The 24,277-nt window shown below is 41.7% G+C and overlaps 1 protein-coding gene across 1 annotated transcript in view; it reads left to right on the top strand.

Moving 5' to 3' along the window:
- Lrpprc (leucine rich pentatricopeptide repeat containing) overlaps nucleotides 1–24,277 on the top strand; it is an 88,713-nt gene that overhangs the window by 50,447 nt on the left and 13,989 nt on the right. The window contains exons 24-30 of the mRNA XM_052746451.1: nucleotides 2,921–3,045; nucleotides 3,477–3,583; nucleotides 11,092–11,160; nucleotides 11,853–11,943; nucleotides 16,517–16,659; nucleotides 16,780–16,888; nucleotides 19,745–19,871. Of these exons, the coding sequence (XP_052602411.1) occupies nucleotides 2,921–3,045; nucleotides 3,477–3,583; nucleotides 11,092–11,160; nucleotides 11,853–11,943; nucleotides 16,517–16,659; nucleotides 16,780–16,888; nucleotides 19,745–19,871 (771 nt within the window). The remainder of the gene's footprint in view (nucleotides 1–2,920; nucleotides 3,046–3,476; nucleotides 3,584–11,091; nucleotides 11,161–11,852; nucleotides 11,944–16,516; nucleotides 16,660–16,779; nucleotides 16,889–19,744; nucleotides 19,872–24,277) is intronic.

The following is a 24,277-nucleotide window of genomic DNA, read 5'->3' as shown; positions in this document are numbered from 1 at the left end:
GGTTTTTTTTTTTTTTCCGAGACAGGGTTTCTCTGTGTAGCTTTGCACCTTTCCTGGAACTCGCTTTGGAGACCAGGCTGGCCTCGAACTCACAGAGATCCGCCTGTCCCTTAATATATATATATTAACAGGGTTTTTGGTGTTTAAAGATAGTGCAAATATATTTTTGTCTTAGAAATAATAGTGTGTCATGCAGTGGATCTGTGTGTGTGTGTGTGTGTGTGTGGTGGGGGGGGTGAGGTTTGGTTTGTGAAAACAGTGGCTGGAATTTGGTTTTCATGCATAGACTTTACAATTGTATACCAGACCTTAGGCACAGAATAGACTTGAAATAACAGTTTCAAAAAAAAACTTCTGAATACAGATTTAACATTAAAAGATTTTTTCCGAAGGACTATTGTTTTTAACTACATTTTCAGTCATTTCTGGTCTGCCAAGTGTATGAAGAAATCATAGAATACTTTAGGACACAGAGGCTGGGGTATGCTGGCTGGCAATGTGCTGGTCCACAGTTTGTCTAGGAAGTATCTTCTTCCCTTGTTTCTTTTACTTAGTCTTTTCTTTGCTACTTAGTATTTTCATTCTACCTAACATCAGTGGTTGTTGGAGTGACCCACGTACATGACACGTGACCCTAATCAGCAAAGATTAGAGCCAGCTGGGAACCTGAGGACCCACGTGCAGTGGTACTCTTAGTTGAAGGTCAAAATCTGGAATCCTACAGCTGTGCGGGTTTTTCCTTTCCGTTCCCTGTTCCCAGGCTCTACCCAAGAAGGTCAGAATGATAGAAAGGACTTTCTGCTTTAAGTGACACCATCACCCACAAGGTGCATGTAGAGAATAGAGAGAGCAAGGAGCCAACGCGTCATTTCCTCTACTTCTGTCTTCTGTCCGGTCTGTAGGAAGTGTTTTGTAGATTGAATTTACCCTGTGGGCAGCCTTAGGGAGTGCTAACATACATGAATTATTTCCACTTTTCTGTTCTTGTCTTTTCTGTTGTTGTTCTGGGCATGGATAATCTTCAGAAGCATATATTTGGAGACTGAGGACTATTAACATGTCGCTTTGATTGACAGAGCAATTATTCATTCATTTATTGATAGTTTTGACCTAATGTAGGGGAAATACAGTTGAGACAGTGCTGTTCTGGTTTGGGAGTTGATCTGAAAAAGCAGATCTTGCCGTTTCAAAAGATGGTATGTGTTAGTTTTCCTCTTGCGGATGTGTTCATAGTTTTCCATGAAGGGGAATTGCGGAAAGGCAATAACTGAGCCTGTGTCTGAAGCAAGGGAAAATACTGATTATATGAACCTTTATAGCATATGTGGTAGCTACTATAGCATTTCCTTCATATGACAGTAATCTAGCCTGCAACATCTACTTTCAGTTTGGAAATTAACCTGTAATTTAGTCTTCACCCCAAATGACAAAAATTCAAATGACTCAGTGGGGTGCCAGAAGATGCACTGTAAACAGGACTTGGTGCGGGGTACAGCCGACTTGGCTATGGTGTGCTCATTTCCCGCCATGGCAGCTCATCATGCACAGTGAGCGCCTCTGTATTTTACTTCCCTAGTGCAGTTTAAAAATCTTAATCCAGATACAGTAGTAATCTAACCTAGGGCAACACGACGTGTATAAGGGGAAGAACGTAAGGCTTCTAACTACGTTGTGAAAGGCTTTCTTCTGTGAGAACTGTCGGCGTGTGTAAGAGAATGAGTACGTTCTCCAGAAGGAGCCTCTGGTTGTCACCAAGTGCGCTGTTTGTCTATATCTTGAACTGTGCTTTAGAAATAGATCTCATGGTGTCTTTGTTGTTGTTGTTTAATGTGTCGTTTCGTAACAAATGATTGCCCTGGAAGCAGTGGTGTTTTCATAGTGTAGTATGTAGCAAAGTGCTTGGGCTGAGGGTCAGGGACCTGCTCCAGGGCCACCATCTGCTTATTCTGTACTTCAGGAAAAGCCATGATTAAAAAAAAAAGAGGAGGTGGAGGAGGAGGAGGGCATTGGCCAGGAGAACTGCCTCTGATATCTCTGGGGCTCTTCGGGGCCTTGTGAATTCTTCACACTCACCTGTCCTTTCAAGGGAAAAAGTACATGCTTAAGAAACTCTGACTTAGTGAAATTATCTTTTTATTTTAAATACCACATTTAAAAAGGTGCCATGACTTTTTTTTTTTTTTTTTTTTTTTGGTTTTTTGAGACAGGGTTTCTCTGTGTAGTTTTGGTGCCTGTCCTTGATCTCGCTCTGTAGACCAGGCTGGCCTTGAATTCACAGAGATCCACCTGGCTCTGCCTCCTGAGTGCTGGGATTAAAGGTGTACGCCACTGTGACTTTTAATAAAGCTTTTTTTTTTTTTTTTTTCAAGAAGATGTAAAGTTTAGAATTGTGTAGTTCGCTGATCACTAAGAATCATCTCCTAGTGTTAGGAGGACCTGTTGTACTTCTGAAACTGGGGCTGTTTCCTACTCACCTAGTAAAGCTGTGGGATGGAAAGCACTATAGCAGTGTGGCTCAGTGCTTGCACACTCCTGCGAGCTGCCTAAAGCTTCCAGTCTGAAATTGTGGCTGGTTCCGAAGGGACCTGAACTAGTGGGGAAGACAATGTGACAGTCTTGTTTTTAACAGTAACAGCCTGATGCCAGTTTATTGTGCATACTCAGATCTTTTTCGCCTTCCCCCAAACACTCTTAAGAAGCAGAGTAATAAAAACAAAGTGAGGAAACAGTGGACGGGCCTGAACTCTGGTTTAGAGGAAAGGTGGTCCTGTCTTCTCCATGCGGGCTTAATGGTTTTGTCTTAAGGGAAGTTGGCTATTGACGGTTTCCTTGCTCATTATATGTCTGTCCTCATTGTTTCTGAGAGCCTAAACTGAATTTAGATACATCTTTTTCTTTGTTGTCAATTTATTTTTCCAAGGGGTGATTTACCTGCCGCGCTGGAAGCCAGCCTCGAATGCCATGGGAGATATAAACTATTACCCAGGATTCATGACGTCTTGTGTAAGCTGATAGAGAAAGGGGAGACCGAGTTAATCCAGAAAGGTTCGTAACTGTCCACCTTTTTCTTCTTGCGTCTTTAGTCTGAATGTGGAGCTGTGAAAGGGAAATGTAGGAGCAGACAAATACCTCCTGAGAAACTGCCAGTCTTCTGAAAGGAAGTGCTTCTAAATATTTGAAAAACCCCTGCTTTTCGCTCTCTGTTCCTTTGGGAATATTGCCCCTCTGTTATTTCAAGTGCACGCTACGTGTTGGTGATACACCATTGTTAATCTTACCCTCCCTGGCTCTCTAGTGCTAGTCTTCAGTATTTAATGCCATCGATATGTGCCGTCAGAAAAGGACTACGATAGTAAATTCGATAAGGCTGTAATCTTTCTAGTCTCCATGTGTGTTCTTTTTGATTTATCTAGACGTTCATGATACTGTCTATGGTTTTCTCATGCTCCCTGTGTTCTCTCTTCTCTGCTGTCTAGCAATGGACTTTGTGAGCCAAGAGCAAGGGGAGATGACGATGCTGTATGACCTCTTCTTTGCCTTCCTACAGACAGGAAATTACAAAGAGGCCAAGAAGATCATCGAGGTATGCTCTCTAACTTTGCTATTCTAATGGACAGCTGTTTAGACTCTTAATTAGAATACATTTAAAAGTTTTAACCTTTAATTATCCTTGTTCTGATTCCTGTTAATAGAATTCAATCCCAATAATAATGGGAGGAGGTGGCTCAGCCAGCTTTATTGTATATAATTACAGTACAGAAAAGCAGTCTGGTTGTATATTGAATTGGTTTCCTCACTTTGCTAAATTCACTGTTATATATCAAAATGATATTTGCATATTGCATCTTGAATTGTGAAACAATTAAATTAAACTGGTATTCCGGGGTGTAAAGTTGCTAATCCTCTTTGCCAAAGAATTCTTTGTTCTTAAAAGCAGTAAAATTCAATTTACTGCAGACCAGGCTCACGTTTATTTGTGATGCTTGTCTACAAGTTAATCAGCCAGACAAGTACTGTCTGCCCTGGTTTGGCATTTGATTTAAATTTTCTTTCTTTTTGTCCCCACTGTGGTAAGCAGCTTATAGGAACTAAGTGACAAACCTGGCCTCTTTGGGATTAGTATATTTTATCAAGGCTTTTCTGAATTTTTTCTTACCGGAATTGATAAGGCAACAGCTAAGGGAAAGTCTGTCCAAATGGTGATTAATTTCATTATCAAACAATTCTATATCTAGTAAGAAAATATTCCACAGAAAGTAGACGTGGTCCATTAAGAGTGCCGCCTTGTTACTGAAACTACTGCTCTATGAACACTGACGAAATCACATTGTTCCAAGTCAGGCTTGGCTGGTACCCCTGTCTGAAAGTGTACAGAGTCCCAGGTTGGCTCTCGGTCTCCTTATTTTTGTATAAATTATCCCTGGTCATGGGACTGAAGATGTAGGCACATGACCCAGAGCGTCATCGTGGTGTCTTCAAGACAGGATCTCACTGTGTAGCTCTGGCTCCTGGAACTCACTGTAGAGCAGGCCGACCTTGAACTAAAGATCCACCTGCCTCTGCCTCCCAAGTGCTGAGATTAAAGGCCTCCATGCCTGGCTTGTATCTTCAAATGTTTTTAAAGAAGAAAAAAATGAAGTGTCGGAGATTGTGAAATTAATGCCGCACCTTCTTCAGCTTTTCTCTGTCTTGTCTGTCTACATACCTGTCAGTGTCGGAGACAGCACTTCTAAAACTCCAGTAGTTGATTTGTATTGTCTGGAATGGTCTCGGTGGGTCTGAAGGTGGAAGAACACTGTCTGCCTTCCGGGTCTGCTGCTCTGTGGCACCATCCGGGGGCTGCTGACTGAGGCAGACCACTGTGCCCCTCGCCCCTCGCTCTGGAGTAGATGCAGGACCTAGCTTAAAAAAAAAAAAAAAAAAAAGCAGAGCCTTAAGAGGGAGTTCCCTTTTGCCATCTATTAAACTTTCCTAAGCTGCCTTATCTACAAGAGGGAATGTAATACCTGTCGTTAAGGCTCAAGGCTCAATCACATAATGTGTGTAAAGCAGCTTGCACATTTCCTGGATTATGGTAAGTGATCAATAGTATTAATTCTCTTTGCCCCTCAAAGGTAGGGATTGTTTTGTCTCCTTTGTTCTACATGATTTCCGTGTGATGCTTAATGTAAGGTCATGTAGGTAGGCAAGAAAAAACTGGCTTTTAACACTTTACGACTTTGCCCGTGTTGGGTCAGTTAGGAATGACTGTTAAAAACAGTGGGTGTGTATAAAACTGTTGAGTGCATAAAGAATTCTGTGTAGGGGTGAAGGAGATGACTCTGTGGATAGCTTCCCTTGTAAGCATGAACATCTGCGTTCACATCTCCAGCACCCATGGAAAAAGCCTGGGCTAGCAACATTTGCCTGTTCCCCAGCAGTAGAAGGCTGAGGCAGGAGAGTTCTTGAGGGTCACTGGCCAGCCAGTCTAGCTAATCAGTGAGTTCCAGGTTGAGTGAGGGACACCGTCTCAGGAAATGAAGAGAGAGATCTGGAGTAAACCTCTGCCTCCACATATACAAACATAGGCATGTACACTTGCATGGAGCACACACGCTCGCAGAAAAATAAAAAAGAATGGTACAACCACGGCAGTGGCCAGGGACAGGAAGGGGCAGTGGGGAGTGTGGTACGTGAGAATGTTCTCAAGGCTTATCTCATTGACAAGGCTGAAGGGCAGGGTTGTTTTTTGCTTTGGTTAATGGTTTCATAGCTAATGGAGGGTTAGCTCTGGGGAGAATTCCTGACACTTTTTGTTATTAAAGTTAAAGACCTAAAGTTTTCAAGTGACAAAAGATACAAGCAAGATTGAGTTTATAAATACCATGACCTGTTTTGTTTTTAAAATGAGCTGGTGTGTATACATATACTATGTGCTATATAGTAGTTTATTTCTTCACATGGGTCATTAAAGGAGAGTGAGTTATAGCTGATTTTTAAAGTATCTTAGGTAATTTCTGAATTCTTCCAGTGAGTAGCTTGTACTTGGAAAAAGAATTGTTTTCTTCAAAGGGGACTAGAATGAGAAAACAATAATAAAACGGAGTTAGTAAGTTGAGTCTTTAGGAGCTATAGTGACTCCATGAGCAGGAGGTTGATGTGAAAGAAGTCTGTCTGCAGCTGGAAAATGTTGACTGGCTTGAGGAATGTGTGGGGTCTAAGCATTTAGGAGAGTCCGTCTTTTCTCCCTGTGTAGAGATTCAGGGCCTCTCAGGAGGAAATGCGTGTGGAGCAGCAAATGGCGGCATTTAAGTAAGCATCCATGCACTACAGCATTAGGAAGCAGATAGGCGGCAACAAAGAATGACCGCCCCAGCTTGTTCTGGGGAGGACTGAGAACTCTTCAGAAGGGTGTTCGAAACCCTCGCCACCAGAATAAGGAGATAGAGTGAGTCAAAGAGTAACAGATTCTGGGTACACCAGGAGGATCCTGGGAGATTAAGGCAGGTGAGGTTAATAAGGATCTCAGGGTTGCAGGCCTGGGAATCTTTTGTGATTATACCGAGTGTAATGGCATTAGTTAGCAGGCGGTCACTGACAGCACCCCCTGCCATGAGTGGTGGACATGTGCTGGCAGTCATCTGCAACCTCCTGCTAAGGTGACTGATGGCATCTATGCACCTTCCCATTTTGACCAGTTTCTCTCCTTTCCTTAACACATAGATCATGTCTTACAGTCTTGTCAGTGAGGTAGACCTTTAAAGTTTTTATTGAATGGAGTAGTTGCTATCAGAGGAGTTCTGTGGAAAGGAGCTATTTCCGAAGAGGTATTTCCACGGATAGATGTCTAGGTGGATTGGGAGCTGACAACATGGAAGTATTCCGGGCCAAGGATGCTGACGGTGCAGAGGCCCTGAGGAAGGGCAGCGCTGCCTTCTTTGTCCTGTCTAAAGACAGGAGTGTCCGTGCGGGGTTCAGTACTCACCCAGTGTCATGTGTTCTCTGTATGACGTTCTTCCCTGGGCTGAGCTCTCGTCCATTTACCAACTCATCCTCTGTAGACCCCACATTCTGGAATGAACTAGACCATCGAGAACATGTTACAACCTAATGGTTATATGAGGAAGATAAAGTTCGTGAAGAATATTCTGTACTTTGCTAGTAATGATCAGTCATATTCCTGCCCCAAACTGCCCTGTATATAGAACCAGGTATAAATTACAGGTCTTATTTTAAAATATGTCAAGTGTAAAGACTCCATTTGAATACTTAGTCATCTAGTCATGTTTGTGGCCTTTCTGTCCTTTTCTTTCAATGACTGATTTCATTTATATATAATTAGAATTAATGGGTTCGTGTATCTTACTTAGTATTTCACTGTAATCAACTACTCCTTCATTTCCCTGCATGAAATTCATTAAAGGCTTCTCTGAGCATTTTAATGATCACATTGTTCCGCTGGGTAAATGAAATACAATTGATTTGTTTCTCTCTCGAGAAATTTTCCCTCCTTGACGAGTCGTCATCGTCCACCTCTTCACATCTGGCTGGCATCCTCGGTTTTCAGACCATTTTCTCCAGGTAGTTTCTGGGCGTGAGTTAATCAAGTCAGAAATGAAGGTGAAGACCCTCTTTCTGGTTCATCCTGCTAGAGAGTTGAGTAGAAACCAGGTCTTCCCAATTTTAATATAGCGTTCCTTTTTAGAAATTATGTTCAGATAAGATGGTATTTCTCTGTAAAGAGAAAAACAAAATGTCACCTCATTCCTTTAGCTACAGTTTAAGTATTTTACTAACCTCCTAGCCCTGGCATGTTTCAGAGCATAAGATAAAATGGGTTTTGTCTGATCCACTTTGTGAGAGATGCCATATTCGATCAGGAAAGGTTAAATAATGGTATGAAACTTTACAGAGCTCCTAAAGGTTTCCATGAAGAAGTCTGCCATCCAACGCCATCCTTAGCCGTCTGTGAGGCTCAGTTGTCTCACTGCTGGCCGTGGGCCAGGCACTACATAGTGCTGGTCACAGATGAGCTTTCCCCATAACTCCTTCCCTGGGACTCAAACCTGCATCTGCAGCTAGGCAGTGTAACGGCCGCTGGGACTTTGTCATCCTGAGCCTCGGAGAACCGATCTGAGAAAGAGCTGGGGCTCAGAAAGTCAGGTGGTGGCAGCATGGAGTTTGAGGTCAGGACAGTTCCCATTTCCTGTGGCTTCTCCAGCACTCTTCCCATCCCCGTGCTCTCCAGACACGCCACCCCCAACTTTGGAATCCATCAGAACCGCTTTCTCTGGAGTTGTTTCCTCCTCTGCTCATCCCCTTCCTTCCATTTCATTGAAACCGAGTGAACTTGCTGTCCTCTGCGGGGGCTCTCACTTTGGTGGCTTTAGGTCTAACACTAGAAGTTAGGATTCTAGTGCAGTCTTCATTTCCCTTTGTTCTTTACTTGAGGAAATTACAATTGTTATCTCAATTTGCTTTCCTTAATAGGGTCCGAGTTCAGTCCTTGTACACTGTGCTGATTTCAAAGCTTCCAGAATTAATACCAGTTCTCCTGACATAACGCCTGATGAAGAGGACCATGGCTAGTGATAGGCTGTTCGTTTGATTTGCGCAGTGGCGTTTTGCTCTTTAATACACCTGACATTTGTAGAGAAAGGGACAGAGGCTAGAAGGCTCACTGAGTGCTGTGGTGCCCGTTGTCCTCCCAGGTCTAGCCTGGCTGTAGGGCCACAGAGTTGAGCCGGCCTCTGGGGAGCCCTGTGCTGTCATTTTGCTTTCTGTTGCACTGGCTAGAGGGAGTGGCCATGGAGTATGTTTCATTGAAGTCCATTTTCGTCTTTCCATTAGTATTAGCAAGAAAAACCAAAGCAAGTAAAGATTTACTCTGTCAGTCAAATTTAAGTTCATATGAAATAAAGGTTGAAATGCAATAGAAAAACGTTCATGTCCCTTCACTTGAAACTTGTTTTATATTTATCTTTATTAACATGCATAGGCATTGTACCCATAGAGTAATGTCCCAAAGTTACCAAGTGATGAAAACATTTTGTTTTAACTTTGTGCCTATGCAGTTGAGCTCAGAGTTGTATTGTTAGAACTGCAGAAAGCTGTGCTTTAGGGCACAGGAATTTGGCTAGAAACAAACATGGCAGTCTTTCTCCTAGAGTAACCATTTAGCCTCACTGTCCATTAAGTAAATTATATGTAAGGAAAATCAGAAAGAACTGGAGGTTACCTCATTATTTTAATGTGCACTAGCTGGCCTTTGATGTTATATTTAACATCCCAATTAGAATTCAGTCCTTCCCTGTGTTTCATTGCGTTTTCTATTGCCGCTTTCAACTGCAGTGTTTAACTTCAGTAAGATGCTCAGAGATAAGCCAGAAGCGCTGGCTGCTCCAGCAGCCTAGGAGATTTAGTTAATCTGACCTAGATGTTCTTTTGATGATTGAGGTTTGTATATGAAAACAGTTCTCAATTTCAAAATGAAACATAGGGGGAGATGTAGCATCTAAGTCAGCTGTCCTGCCAGCAGCAGGGATTAATCAGCCCTGAACAGGAAGAGTTAGCTCCATGTTGTGCTGTTTAGATCTTATGGATTTGGATCAGCAATAACACTGGAGGTTGTAAGTGAATGTAGCTCTTGCATTTGCCATGTTCTAAAGAGGATTATTTGTTCTTTTTCAAGGGCTTTCTGTGTACATTGATGTTAATTTCATACTTGTTAAGATGTATGTCGAAACGTAGATGTGAGAGGATCCTTGAATGCCGTCCATGTCTGGATGTAGAGGTTAATATTTGAAAGTGCGTTCCAGCGGTCAGTTTCCTCAGCATGGGATTTTATACCCTGGAGTACAGATAGTTGCATGGTTAAATGAGAGCACACAGCTTAAACTCTGCCAGGCTCTGTCCTGCAGCTCAGGCTGCAGTGTGGTGCTTTCTACATCAGCTCTTCATTTCCAATTGTGCAGTGTCTTTTTAACTAGAAATACTGGGCTGCAGAGTGTGGTGGTGTGCTCCTGTAGTCGGCTACTGGAGAGGCTGAGGGAGGAGGACCGCTTGAGTCTGGAGGTCAACCAGGGCAACAGCAGTACCTCAGTCTGAAAGTACCAACAGCCCTGGGGTTTATAAATAAGCCCTGGTATTCTGGGGACACCTGGCTTTACACAGTGGAAAGAGCAGGCACAGTGTCTTCTCTACGTTGGCACGCAGCCAGGGCAGATGAGTATGTAGTTGTCTTATCTTGACGCTGTGATTGAAATGCAGTGTTCCGTGGTGAAACCCTCTTACAGATGATGCAAATGCTATCATTACAGGTACAAATCCTTGGAATTATGTTGAAATGGTTTGTCTTTTATTCCAATATCCAACATTGTGAAACATGTGCTTGAAGCCAGAGTTACTGACTAAACCTTCAGAATTTCTAATTGAGTGTATAACTAACATATATCTCAGTTATTGAAATAAGCCAAGACTAAACTAATGTTAAGTGCTTAGCTGGTTTTAAGTGCTAGGCAGCACATCCAGTGATTGGTAGAGTACTTTCATCAAAGTATGTTTCTTCTAAAATTGAAAGCTGCTGGGTTTTATTAAAATTAAGATTTGTTTATGGTTCTACATAGCAAATTAGTAAGTTTTATCTGTTCAGTCTGTTGGGATGTTGAAGTAAGGGAATGGAGTTTTGTTGTGGGGGTGAGTATGCATGTGCATGTATGTGTTTATCTTTACATATTCTTGGGTTGATTTAGTTAATTACTTCTCCCTGAACTAAATAAAATGAGTCATTTTAGTATTTAAAGATTTTTGTAATGACATGCAGGGCCCTGGGTTTAATCCTAGTACCAAAACAAACAAACAAACACACACATAAAATGAGAAGATTATAGAATGAATATTGAGCTGGGAAGGCGCACCTTGAAATACCTAAGTCTTGTAGATATCCTTTAAACACGGGTTCCATTACATGCTTAAAGGTCTGTGGTAACAGTGGGACCCTGCTGTAAGTTTCCTTTCGCACATATATGGCAGCGAGTTCGTTAGAGGAAAAAACTGACTTCAGGGAAGAATTATGCCGATTCTTATGTGTTGTGTGGTGGTTCTATTTTTCAGACTCCAGGCATTAGAGCTCGGCCTGCAAGACTTCAGTGGTTTTGTGATAGATGCATTTCCAATAATCAGGTCAGTATTTCATTTCTGATGTCTGAAGCACTTACTTAAAACTCAGGAGTAAGCAAGTGCCAGCATTTGGGGATTCCTGAGATGTCCTTGTCGACAGAGTGTTCGCTCAGTGCTCCTCCAAAGAAATTACTGCGTAGTTTGTGTCCTGGGGGTACATCAGAAGTCCAAGAGTGTTGGTCTAGGCCCTGGAGGTTTGCACCTGCCGCCTTCTACTTGGTGTGAGCAAGCCGGCAGTGGACAGTGTGTTGTGGCAGGAGGAGGTGCCTCTCTCCAAGCTCACTGCATCTGCTCTTATCACAGAGGCAAAGCCCTGGCACGAGGCAGCACGCTGTCAGGGTTACCCCACCTGTGTGTTCCCCACTGTTACCTGCCTCGGGTTCTATGTCACCAAGATGCTCGCTGGAGAGTCTGTAACTTAGTTACTTGTGTTGTGTTGTTTGATTTCAAGGGCTTTAAACTTTAAAGCACCTTGTTACTGTAGTAAAATATTCACAACATGAGTGATTCAGTTTTTTAGCTACTTTTTCCGGTGCACAGCTCTGTGGAGTTAGGCAGGCCATACTTGACCTTGTGTCGTGGTTGACACTCAGTCTTTTGGTAGAGTTAACCTGTGGATAACACTCATCCCTGCTTGTGTTAACTGCAAAATACACTTCGTACGTTGTGCAAATCTATCTGTTAATCTTTTTAAGGTTGAAACTCTTGAAAAGTTGGTGGAGCTGACCCAGAAGCTGTTTGAATGTGACAGAGACCAGATGTACTACAGCTTACTAAAACTACACAGTAAGTGACAGTCCTCCTCCTGTTGGCCCTCCAGTCTGCAGAGGCCACAGCAGGGAAGGAATATTGGGCTTTGAAGAAGTCTGAGGGATTGTCAAATAGGCATCTTCAGCACGGGCCAAAGTGAAGGCTAGCTGGCCTTCTGCAGAACATTACACTGTATCACTAGATGTTGTTGAGAAGTGTTTATGACTCTGATGGTCCTTGCTGCAGTAATGAGAAGGCCAAGGTCCTCTGCTCAGTCATTTTCTTCTGTGCTCCCGGAGCCCAGAAGGGCAGATGACACACCCCTGTGTTCAAGATCTGCTGTACTCATCCGCACCTACAGGCTGGAGACTTGTGTGTCCCCTGACACATCCTACCTGTGTAAGGAGGGATGGGGCGGACACTGAGATTGGGTGGGTATGGAAAGAAAGATATCTTTTTGATAGTTTTCCTTCTTAAAACTGAGAGCATCCTAACAATCAAAATGGTACCAGGAACATAGGACATGCTGTGATGCTGTCTGGTTCTGTGGAAAGGTAAGCAGTACTCAGTGGTACCTTGAGTGTGAGTCCAGTGGGTTCATAAAATGATCCCACTTCTCTTTAGTGCTCTCGCTCTTTTGTGAGTTGTGTAGAGGGCCATTGGTTCACACTAGTGTTCTGCACTAGGCCTGAGAGACCAAATCAAAATGAAGTTACTCAGCCTGGTGATCCATGCTAGCAAACCCAAACTGAATTATTTTACCTTGTGAGAAATCAGGAGAAAGACAGACACACAGCAGAGAAGGAGATAAGTGAGAGTGGGAATTGCCAAGTCTTCAACAGGCCAGTTAGTGTGACAGGGTAAGGTAGTCCCCTGCTTCAACGCTTGAGATGGCTGTCCTGTCCGCCTTTTGTTCTTTGGTTGGTTTGGTTTTGTGTGTGGTTGGGGCGGTTCCTTCCCGTCTCTAAAGCCAACCTCCCCTTGCTCAGCTCATCGAGCACTCATGTGTTACACAGTGAAATAAATGTTTTCCAAATCTTTTAAGCTAACTCAGAACAGAAAAAGAACTCAAAGCCACAGAATTTAATATTAATAGGATGTTTTGAGGATGACTGTCTTTTCCCTCCTGTTTTATGTAATCCTGAGGTAGCTTTCCCAGTCACTCCTGTAATAGCTGTGAACATACAGGCATAGGTCTTGTAGGAACATGCACATCTGTATAAAAACTATGTATATTATTTATTTGTTTTGTCTTTGTTTTTTCAGACAGGGTTTCTCTGTGTAGCCCTGGCTGTTCTGGAACTCACTCTGTACACCAGGCTGGCCTCGAACTTACGGAGATCCGCCTGGCTCTGCCTCCTGAGTTTTGAGATTAAAGGCCTGCACCACCACGACCTGTGTTAAAACTATTATTTAATATGAGCATATTACATTTTTTTTTAACTTAGGTACAATGTTTTTCTCCATTTTAATCATCTATAAGTACTAATATACTGGTTGGATATCCTAGAATTCATTTTACTAGTCCCTTGTTTCTTTGAATAGATTTTAGTTTTCTGTGTACCTAAATCTTGGTTTGTACCCTTAATTTCCATGTGACTGAATTCCAGGTATTTTTCTGAAGGTTGAAGAGTGATTGAGATTTTGTTTTTATAACCAAGTAATGCTCTATTCTGTTTATACCAGCACCCACGTTTGGCTGTCGCTATGATACTGAAGTGGAGGGTAGCCATTTTATTGATGGAGGTCATTTTATCCAGCTGTCTCTGTTTCTACAGACAGCGGATGAGCTAATGGTCCTGTCTTTTTAAACATGTTTTTAGTGGAAGCTTCCTGAATGCCATCGTCACCCTATCAACATTTTCTTAGTTTGAAGGTACTTCAGTTTGTACGTGGTGTTTTGGATTTCCTTCTTTTTGTTGCTGTTGTATTGAGACAGGCCTTGCTTTGTTCCCTGGCTTCCCTGGAACTCAGGTATAGACCAGGCGGGCCTTGAGCACCTCTGTCTCCTGAGTCCTGGGATCAGAGACTTGCACTGCCGAGCTAGGCCTCTCTGTCTTCATAAATAAAGAAGTAGACGTTCTTTTAGCATTTGTGTCCATAGATTGCTCTGTCCTAAGACAACTGCCTTTGATTGGTTGTTTTGCATTAAAAATTCCTCAACTGTGGCTTTTATAATTTTACAGCCCTAGTGTTTTATTCTTTCAAGTTATTTATTTTATTTTCCTTCAGGCACATGTAGTCATTGACATTTCATGCTCTGTGGCCTTTCCTTCTTCCATTATTATGTTAGTAAAATGGATATATTGTGAGCTCTGAAGATTCACAGAGCATCAGAGTTTGCTGGCTGAGTGCAGAACAATCATTGCACTTCCGTCTGCAGACTTCCTGCCTCCAGGATGTTCTTGTCAGCTCTCCGTTTGGTGATCTCCATCACTCACTATTTTGACTACATTCTGGGTTGTTTGGAACTCTACATTGAATTCAGTCTACACTCTGGGGCTTTTTTTTTTTTACAATAAGAAATAAATTCATTGGAAAACACAAATATTTATATTTTATTTTCACAGTTTGTAACAGAGTTTGGTGTCCTTGAAACCTCCAAAATTGATGATTTTTTTTTTCTTAAATGGATTCATGGATTTTTAAAACCTGTTTTGTTTCAGTTATTATTTTTGATATTCAAATTATCCAGTCTGTGTCCAATGTGTATGTCCCTGTCCTAGAGCTAAAACTACAGTCAGGCTCAGGTCTCTGGACCTGATTGCTGTCAGCCAGAGCCATCTCTCCCTTACTCCCTTTTTTTTTTAGTGGGTGGATGTTGTTTGTTTTTCGAGACAGGGTTTCTCTGTATAGCCCTGGCTGTCTTGGAACTCACTCTATAGACCAGGCTGGCCTCGAACTCACAGAGATTTGCCTGCCTCTGCCTCTCAAGTGCTGGGATTAAAGACGTGAGCCACCATACCCAGCTCAGCCATTTTGCCTGTTTTAAAAGAAGAAAATTCTCTTCTAATGGTTCGTAGTCTGTATGGCAGATCCATACACCCATCTTGTATTCATTGCTTAGAATACTTGTGTTGGCTTTAGATGGACCCTTGTTCAGAGTGCACGGCACTGCTGCCCTGACCCCGGAAGCCCCCTTCTGTTGCCCGACCTGTGCCAAAGAAGAACTGCTCCAGGGCTTGCTTCCCACACAGTAAGGGTTCTAGGGCTTGGAGGTTTTTTTTTTTTCTTTTTAAATCAAGTTTTATACTTTTAAATATTTATAACACTTAGGTTTTTACATTACAGGAAGAGATTTTGATAAAAGGAAGATATAATTATAAGACTATTGCTTTAAAAGCTAATTGTAAGTGTGAAGTTTAAGTCAGTTAGATTGACTTTATAATCAAGTGTGTATAAAAATCACTGTGAACTTGAGGTTAATTTCCACTACTTAAAACCAGGAGTTGCAACTGCGTGTGGCCTATGAAGATAGTCCTGCTCACCTTTTACCCTTGTCTTTGGTGCTGATTTCTAATTAAGTGTGTTAAAGTTTGTACTTCTATCAGTCACTAGTTGTTTAAAAAAACTTAAACTTAATTTTTTTTGGGGGTGGGGAGCAGAATTTGGAGAGGCAGAATCTAGGGGTGCCACCCACTTTAGTGGTGATGCTTTCCCTCTTAGTGTAAGAAGTAGAAACAGTTGTGTTTTCCAGGATGCTTGTGTTCAAGCTTGCGTCCCTAATGTTTCTTATATACGCATTTGCAAATTCAAACAAAAGGACGTCTAAAGCAGGACTATTATTATTTGTGAAAACTAGGTATCACAACATTGAAGTAAGTAGCTTATTGGTACAAAGACATCTACCTATTTCCTCTACAAGAGATTTCTCGCTGCCCTAAAACTTAGTCAGCAGAATTGTACAACACCTGGGCAGACATCCTTCACCAGCAGGTGAGATACAGACAGCCCTCTCCTCACCCAAGCCAAGGCACCTGGATGTTCCTTACATCAGAGCCTAACCATTCCTAACCATTCCAGAGCCAGAGGTATGCAAGGCAGTGTACATGTTTTTGTCATCTTTGCAGACTTGTTTCTGATTTTGATTTTCATATTGAGAATTTTTCAGTTACTTTAAAAACAAACTTTTATCAACATGATTTTCAAAGCTTTGGATAAAAGCCTGGGGTTTGTTACTATTTTTGTTTCTGTTTAGTTTTGTTTCTGTTTGCTTGTTTTGGCAGAGAAAGTGTTTCTGTGGCTCATAATTAGAAAGATAACAAAAAATCTCCTCACCTCTGTGCTACAATCACTAATGTTTCCTTTCTTTGACAACAGCATTTGGAACAATGCCTTCTTTTTTTTTTTTTTTGTTTGTTTGTTTGTTTTTTCGAGACAGGGTTTCTCTGTGTAGCTTTGCGCCTTTCCTGGAGCTCACTTGGTAGCCCGGGCTGGCCTCGAACTCACAGAGATCCGCCTGGCTCTGCCTCCCAAGTGCTGGGATTAAAGGCGTGCGCCACCAACGCCCGGCGGAACAATGCCTTCTTGAACCTAAAGAAAGAATTCCTAAACCTTTACCAGTTCTGCTTAGCATAGTCATTGATTTTTGATTAATCAAATTCTGCAGAAATAAATGGTGACTGGCAGCGAGCTGATGCTGTCTGGAATAAAATGCAAGAAGAAAACATTATCCCTCGTGAAAGGACATTGCAACTGTTAGCAGAGATCCTGAAAAACAGCAACCAGGAAGTTCCCTTCGACGTCCCGGAGGTAATTTGTCTTTAGCACAAGCCCAGCAGATTTTGTTACCGTGCATTTCTGGGCCCTAGTTTAGCCCAGTTTTATAGTGCAAAAGTGGCTGGATTTAACAATTTTTGTTTTGTTTTGAAGTTGTGGTTTGAAGATGACAGACCTTCCCTGAGTTCTTCATCACCCTCAGCAATAGAAACTAGGACTGAGAAGATGTTGTTGAAAGCCTGCAGATTGAGAAAGAACAAAGGTAAGTACCCACACGGTCCTGTTTCTATAGCACGCAACACGTGGGCTGAGTCTGGCACGCTAGAGATAGCTGTTGGATGGAGATATGCTCCAGGCGAGCGCAGTTAGATTAGCAAAGATATTGGCACATTTGGGAAATTTTTAATTATCAGCATAATACAGGTGATACTAAGTAATTTATTAGTTGTGATAATATAATTTTTAAGCCAGTGTCAATTTGAGATCTTTATAAAATATTTAAAGATGGAAACAAGAACAAGGGAAGTAATTCTGGCCAGATGTTAAGAATAATTGTCAGGTTTCGGTTTATGAGCACATGAGAGGCTGAGTTAATGATAATATTCTTGGCTGGCTGGGATTTCTTTTTGAGACGGGGTCTCACTATGTAGCCCAGGCTGGCCTCAGACTCATGACCCTCCCCCCTCAGCTTAGGGCAAGTGCTAGGATTACAGATATGCACCATTATGCCTCACTCATATATTACCTTTTTAAAGATTGTTTTTATTTAAACAAAAACATTTAACTAAGTGATTAAATATTACACAATCATTCTGCTAATTGTTTTAGCCTGTAATTCAGAGTTATGTACTGATTTTATATGTCTCAAGATTCAAACACTTAGCAAATATAAATGATTTGAAAATTCAGTGGTAGGGCTGGAGAAATGACTCAGCAGTTAAGAGCCCTGGCTGCTCTTCCAGAGGACCTGGGTTCAATTCCCAGCACCCACACCTGTCTGTAACTCAACTTCTAGGGCTTCTTACACCATCGCACAGATGTACATGCAGGCAAAACACCAGTAAATTGTATATTAAAAGAAAAGACAATTCATTGCTGATAGTAGCATCTGTTGGGATAGTTGTGATTCATGGGTTTGGTACATTGAAGTGTTCACATAAACAGTTGATAGATAGTAGTGAACTCAGCTCCTATGGTATCAGAATACAATATTAGATTTTCTGGTTTTGTTTATTAATTTTGAATATTCAGATAGTGCTTGGCCTGCATTTTCGCAACAAACAGTGTGAACTAACATTATAACCTAACTTTGTAGTCCCCTGTAAAAGAAAACATGTGCATAGTAATGTTCTTTTGTGGCTTCACTCTTGTGTACCATGATTTTAAATGATTTATTTTTAGTAAATTTTGTTGTATTTTATTAAGCTTTGTTTTAAAGTTTGTGATGGCTATTGATACTGGCATTCAGGAGAAGAGACTCCTGAGGCCCCTTGTCTCCCAGAGAATCTAGGCAGTGGTTGCTGGGGAGATGAGTCCTTCCTCAGCTGTCCTGCCCCTGGAAAGGAGCTCTTGCTTAAGTAACAACATGCCCACGCTGGTGCCAGCGTCCCCAGTTAAATGCAGTGGGTCACACTCCACAGTGGTGACGTCGTGAAAGTAGGGTTGGGGCTTGTGGGGAAGAAGTGATCAGGTGAGAATATCAGAGGGATAAAACAGGAAAATTGGGAGGCTGAACATGATCAAAGCACGTATTTATTTGTGTGAAAGAATAAGGGGGAAAAGATTTCATTTCCTCCCATTTCAGATGGTAAAATACACTGAGTAGTCTAGGTGTCTGTTGGCATAGCCATTAATTAATATAATTCCTTCTTGAGTGTGTTTTTCTACCTTATGCTAGTGCCTGGTTTATGTAGGCATTAACAAAAATTTGATACAAGGCCCTTAGTAATGTGATCACTAAAAGGGATTGTGCTTTGCAAAGCTTATTTAAAAGCTGATTAACTTGCATGACTATGACTATTCACACAAACCTAATCTCCTTCACTAAGACACTACTAATATAAATATTCTCAGACCTTGTCTTTTTTTCCCTTCCCAATTTAATTCCTAGTATTAAATAAGATTTGGACATTACCACTTGAGTTTTATTGAGAGGATAATACAAACTTCCCTAACTTGTACATACAATCACAACTATTTTTGCCTGTTTTTGTGATCATTGACATCATGTCTGTACCTATCTACATACATTACGTTTTTCTCCTGCTGAGTTTTATGTTCCTAGAGGGCCGTCTGTGGTGGATCATTTTTCTCGATCTCTGTTGTGATGTGTTTATACACAGAAGAGTGGATTGTAGTTTCAATTGGCTCTTTAGAGCCAAGCAATTTTATTTCAGAAAAGTAAGTGACTGAAAAGTGTAGATACTTCTTTTGGTAACATCTTTTCATTCGCTGACAGTTATTGTGAACAAGTGAAATAAAACTGTTAATCAGTCAAACAAATGTTGCCTAGTTTACTTGTTAGATATCTGTATATTTGAAAATTGTATGTTTTTGTATAAGTCCTGTCGTAGCCAAATAATTTGATCTTCTAATTTTAGAATTATAGGCTATATTCACTTTAATGCTATTGTGTTGAAATATTAACCATTGTAACCACCCACTTATAGATTAAAGATAGCTTGAAAGTGAATCTTTTGCGCCCCTCAATCTAAATTATACCTCTGGTTTATTTGGACTTTAACACATGTTTTGTGATTTATTTTGAAACTGCTATCATCTTTTGAAGTCAGAAGAGATGATTTTCATTTTTTATTAGCAAGAACATAATTTATTGACCTAAGGCAAGTATAAAAAATAATTTGGAAAAGAAACCCTTTCAGACACTGTCATTTTAAGTGGAGCAGTATTTCCTACAGCTGTCCTTTGTCTTCATAGTTTGAAGGATGATGGCATGGTCAGTGCCCATCTCTGAGAATTGGTGGATATAGAGTTTGGGGGTTTTGTTTTGTTTCTTGTGTTTTTGCTAGTTTAGAATAATGTTCTTATTCATTCTCTCTCTCTCTCTCTCTCTCTCTCTCTCTCTCTCTCTCTCTCTCATCTTTTCTCTCTCTTACAGATGCGTATAATGTCTTCCTCAGAGCTCAAAAGCAGAACATCGTATTTAGCAGCGAAGCGTACAGCACTCTGATAGGCTTGCTGCTGTACAAGGACAGTTTCACACAGGCAATGCAAGTGAAAGACTTGTGAGTACGAGGTCATTGTTAACGCCCTTCCCTGTACAGAAATACTGCTGAGATGTCTCGGCTGCACACCGAGAAAGAGCATCAGAGGCCACTCACATTGACGAGACTTTTGTTTGAAGCAGGGTCTCGCTGTGTTTTCCAGGCCGGCCCCACTTGCAGCAAATCCTTCTGCCTCTTGGGTGCTGGGGTAATAGGCCTGTTTGCCACCACCCCCAGGCCGTGTGTGTGTGTGTGTGTGTGTGTGTGTATGTGTGTGTGTGTGTGTGTGTGTGTGTGTTTTGATTACAACAGTCCCATTCAGACCCCGCCTCTGTTTATGTACTCCATCCAACTTGTGCATTTATTCAGTTGTGAATTGAAAAACCTACCTCTAGACCTTATCTACACCTCAATTAATGGCTTAACACATTATTTGAATGGTGTCCTGTCAGCTGTCACCACAGGGTCTAGGGTGTGAATATCTTACTTACTTTTTTAGAAAATCATTGTGAACTCCATCTTAAAATAACCGAAGGTGTTCTGAAACGAGTCATTTTGGAAAGACAAGGAGGCAGAAAGCGGAAGAGAATTTTGTGTTAAGTACAAGTAGAAAACTTAAACTTTTAAGAAAGAAAACCTAAAAAGTCAAAAACTATTTAATTCTGAGAGTTGGTCCCAAATCCTCTAAAGACTTCCCAAAAGTAAAGCTTAGTTATCTTTCTCTTGGGGCTGTGGAGATGACTGAGTGGTTAAAGTCCTTGCTGTGCAAGCATGGAGACAAGGGTTCAAATCCCCAGAACCCACGTAGAAGCTGGGCAGGCTGGCTAGAAAGATTAGCTGTAATTGATGAGCTGCTTCAAGTTCAGCCAGAGACCCTGCGTTAGGAAATGAAGTGGAGAGCAATTGAGGAAGACCCCCGATGTTGCCTGGTTCTCCAGACCTTCATGCACGTGTGTGTATACACTCATGCGGACCACATGACACACACACAACTTTAAGATGAATTTTTTATTATGTATACAGTGTTCTTCCTGCACGTATGCCTGCAGGCCAGAAGAGAGCACCAGATCTCGTTACAGATGGTTGTGAGCCACCATGTCGTTGCTGGGAATTGAACCCAGGTCCTCTGGAAGAGCAGCCAGTGCTTTCAACCACTGAGCCATTTCTCCAGCCCTAGCACTGAATTTTCAAAGCACTTATATTTGCCAGGTGTTTGGATCTTGAGACATACAAAATCAAACTCTGAATTACAGGCTAAAATAACTACAGACTAAAACAATTAACCTCTGAGCCATCTCTCCAACTCTACAAAAACTTCTTAATTGGGCTTATGCAAAGTGACCCTCTCTTGGTAGCATCAATTGAGCCTTCTTCCCAGAGCCTAAGGTTCTGATTTTGAATGACCGAGGATTGTGCATTTTACAAAGGTCTCAGATAATCAATGAGTCATGTGCCTTAAACATTGTAATAGCGTACCCTTAACGGTGAGTTGTATTGTGTATCATGTGTGTTTCATGACTCCCTGTCTCCTAGTGTTCAGTGCTGTGTGTTCCTCTCAGGGAAGGCCACACTGACCTGACATAGTTCCAAACTGCAGTCGCCACTATTTAGTAGGGCGGAATGAGCATTTTTTCAATGAAATAGACTGGAAAATACCAAAGCACTTCAAGTAGTAAAGATCATTTTATGGCATATTGATTTCCATTGGTGTGCACTTTTGTATGTGTTTGCTCAGGTATGGCTACTGGGAGGCATTCCTGCACTTCTGCTGCAGGTCTTGGTCTTAGAGGGAGTCGGCCTGAATGGGTGGAAGAATAGCTCTTTTGCTCTCCTTTCGCCCACAACCTGTAAAATACAGGCTGATATGCTTTCTTCCTCTCTAGGTTTTTATGAAGCCTTTCTCCAATATGATTGACGTATTAAAAGATGTACATATTTAATGTATACATCTCATTTACTTTGGGGATAAGTATATACCAATGAAACTACCACCGGCATCAGGGCCGTAAACATATCCATCACCATCCAGAGCTCCTCCCACCCTCCCACCTTCTTTATCCTCATCATCATTGCCATTGTTGGGTTTTCTGAGGCTGTGTAATTACTGATGAGCTACCCTCTTAGCATTAGGAACTGTAGACACTGCCGGGTAAGACTCTAGAACTCACCTTGCCTTGCTGGTAGACGTTAGTCATCGGCTTCATATTTCCCATCCTCCCATCCCGGGCAACCTCCATTCTGCTCTCTGTTTCTGAGTTGGGTCTTTTTACATTCCTCATATAGGTAAGACTTTGTACACTTCAGAGTGCTTATACTTCAGCTTGTTATCCTACAAGGATTATTCTATGTAGCTATGTGGACCCAAGAGAATCCAAGAGCCAGGTCCTTTAACGGGATTGGTTATACAGCCTTAATCTTGAACCAATAAAATGACCTGGGTGAAACCTGCCTTGGGTACCTTTCCTGAAAGAGCCAGGTGGTGGTGCACACCTTTAATTCCAGTGCTCAGGAGGCAGAAACAGATGGATTTCTGTGAGTTCAAGGCCGGCCTGGTCTACAGAGAGAGTTCCAGGACAGCCCTTGGATTGGGAATAATTTCCAGTTAATTGTGTTACTGGAAGCATGTCATGTTAACTTCTTTGGATTCATTTTCTGGCTGTCTTTTCCCCTCCCACATCTGTATCGGCTGTTAAGAGTGAAAAATCATTGGCTGGGCCAGCAAGGAGGCTCAGCGTGTAAAGGCTGACAGCCTCAGACTCACTTGGTGGAAGGAAAGTTGACCTTTGACCTCCATAGATTGTGTGTGCCCACATACATGCACATTCACACACACACAAATAAGTATAAAAGTGATTTTTTATCTTTTTTTTTTTTATTTTAATAATGATTTTGTGCAGGTCACTTGATTTTATTGTGGTAACCACCATACAGGCTGCCATAGCCTGTAACATTCTTACTCTGTCCAGGGTACTATCCTAAGCGAATCTGAGTCTCTGAGAACAAGTACTAAATGGCTTTCGTAGGGAGCTGAGACTCACTTCCCACCAGCCCTGCTTTCCCCGTGAGAACGGTGCTCACTTTCTCTTGTTCTCCCTGGCTCCGGTGTCTGTCTGTCTAGAAACCTGCTAAGTGTGTCTTCTTTTCAGTGGGCTGGTCAGTTTTTGTCCCTCTGAATGGCATAAGTAGCAGCATTAGTCCATTCATTGCTCTGAAAATAGGGAATGTTCCTTGAACTACGGTCTTCTTTAGTTGAGAAAGATTAATATTTGCTGTTAGTGGTAAACTGTGTGATGCATATGCTTTTTTTTCTTTATTTTGACAGTTCCAAAAACAAAAAGTCTGAAATTCTGTGCAGCCCACTTCAGGACCCACCAGCCTTAATGTGGCTGTTTAAATGTGTAAAATGAAATATAATTAATTGCATATTGTCTGTGGCTAGTGGCTGACCCCATTGAATAGCATAGAGAAGAGAAGGGAATGGTTGTTTAACTGAAAGTTTTGTTTGGCAACTGAAAAATAAGACTGAAGATTAGGATCCAAAATTCAATTTCTTTGTGTTGTCTGAAAGATCCCAATCAAAGGTTCTGTGAGTGACTGTGCTTTTTCTGTCTTGGGCAGATTAGAGTACATTTTCCTTGTGCTTGGTCCTCTTGTATACAATAGATGGGGAACTTTCTTCCTGAAACTAACCTCAACTTCCGTTCGGATTTGTAACAAACACAGGGAACTCTTGAAGAGTAGTAAATGATGTTACGTGTTTTCAAAAGGCTCGTTGCTTATTGTTGTCAGTTAAGAGACAAGATTTATCATCTTATTTTAGATGGCTTTTTTGTTGTTGTTATTTTGGGGGTTTGTTGGTGGTTTGGTTTGGTTTTTTTTACAGTTTTTTTCACTGTGTTGCCCTTGGTGGCCTGGTGTTCTCTTTATAGACCAGGCTAGTCTTGACCTTACAGAGCTCTACCTGCCTCTGCCTCCTGAGTGCTAGGATTAAAGTCTTGAGTTAACATGCCAGGCTGGTTTTAAATTGTAAGTAATACTCTTTTTTTTGTTTGGTTGGGTTTTGTTGTTGTTGTTGTTGTTTCAAGATGAGGTTTCTCTGTGTAGCTATAGCTGTCATGGAACTCACTCTGTAGACTAGGCTGGCCTGGAACTCAGCGATCCACCTGCCTCTGCCTCCCAAGTGCCAGGACTAAAGAAAGGCATGTGCCACCACCCGGCTGTAAATGATACTCTGAAGTGAATATGGTATAATAATATTGGTGTGAGAGGTGAGATTTTTATTTAATCATGCTGCCCGTTGAGAAAGCAAGTCCTTTAAGCGGGTAGTCTCACATAGGAGTTGTTGACTTAGGAGCTTTGACAGATGGGACAAAGGGGGGAAATCAAAATGAATGGCTGTGGGGTTGTTGGGGGTGCAAGGAGTCTAC

Source organism: Peromyscus californicus, unplaced genomic scaffold (assembly GCF_007827085.1).
Source record: "Peromyscus californicus insignis strain IS unplaced genomic scaffold, ASM782708v3 Scaffold_1__1_contigs__length_55948999, whole genome shotgun sequence".
NCBI classification, from domain to species: Eukaryota; Metazoa; Chordata; class Mammalia; order Rodentia; family Cricetidae; genus Peromyscus; species Peromyscus californicus.
Note: the sequence above shows the minus strand (reverse complement) of the source record. Positions and strands in the feature narration are given on the sequence as shown.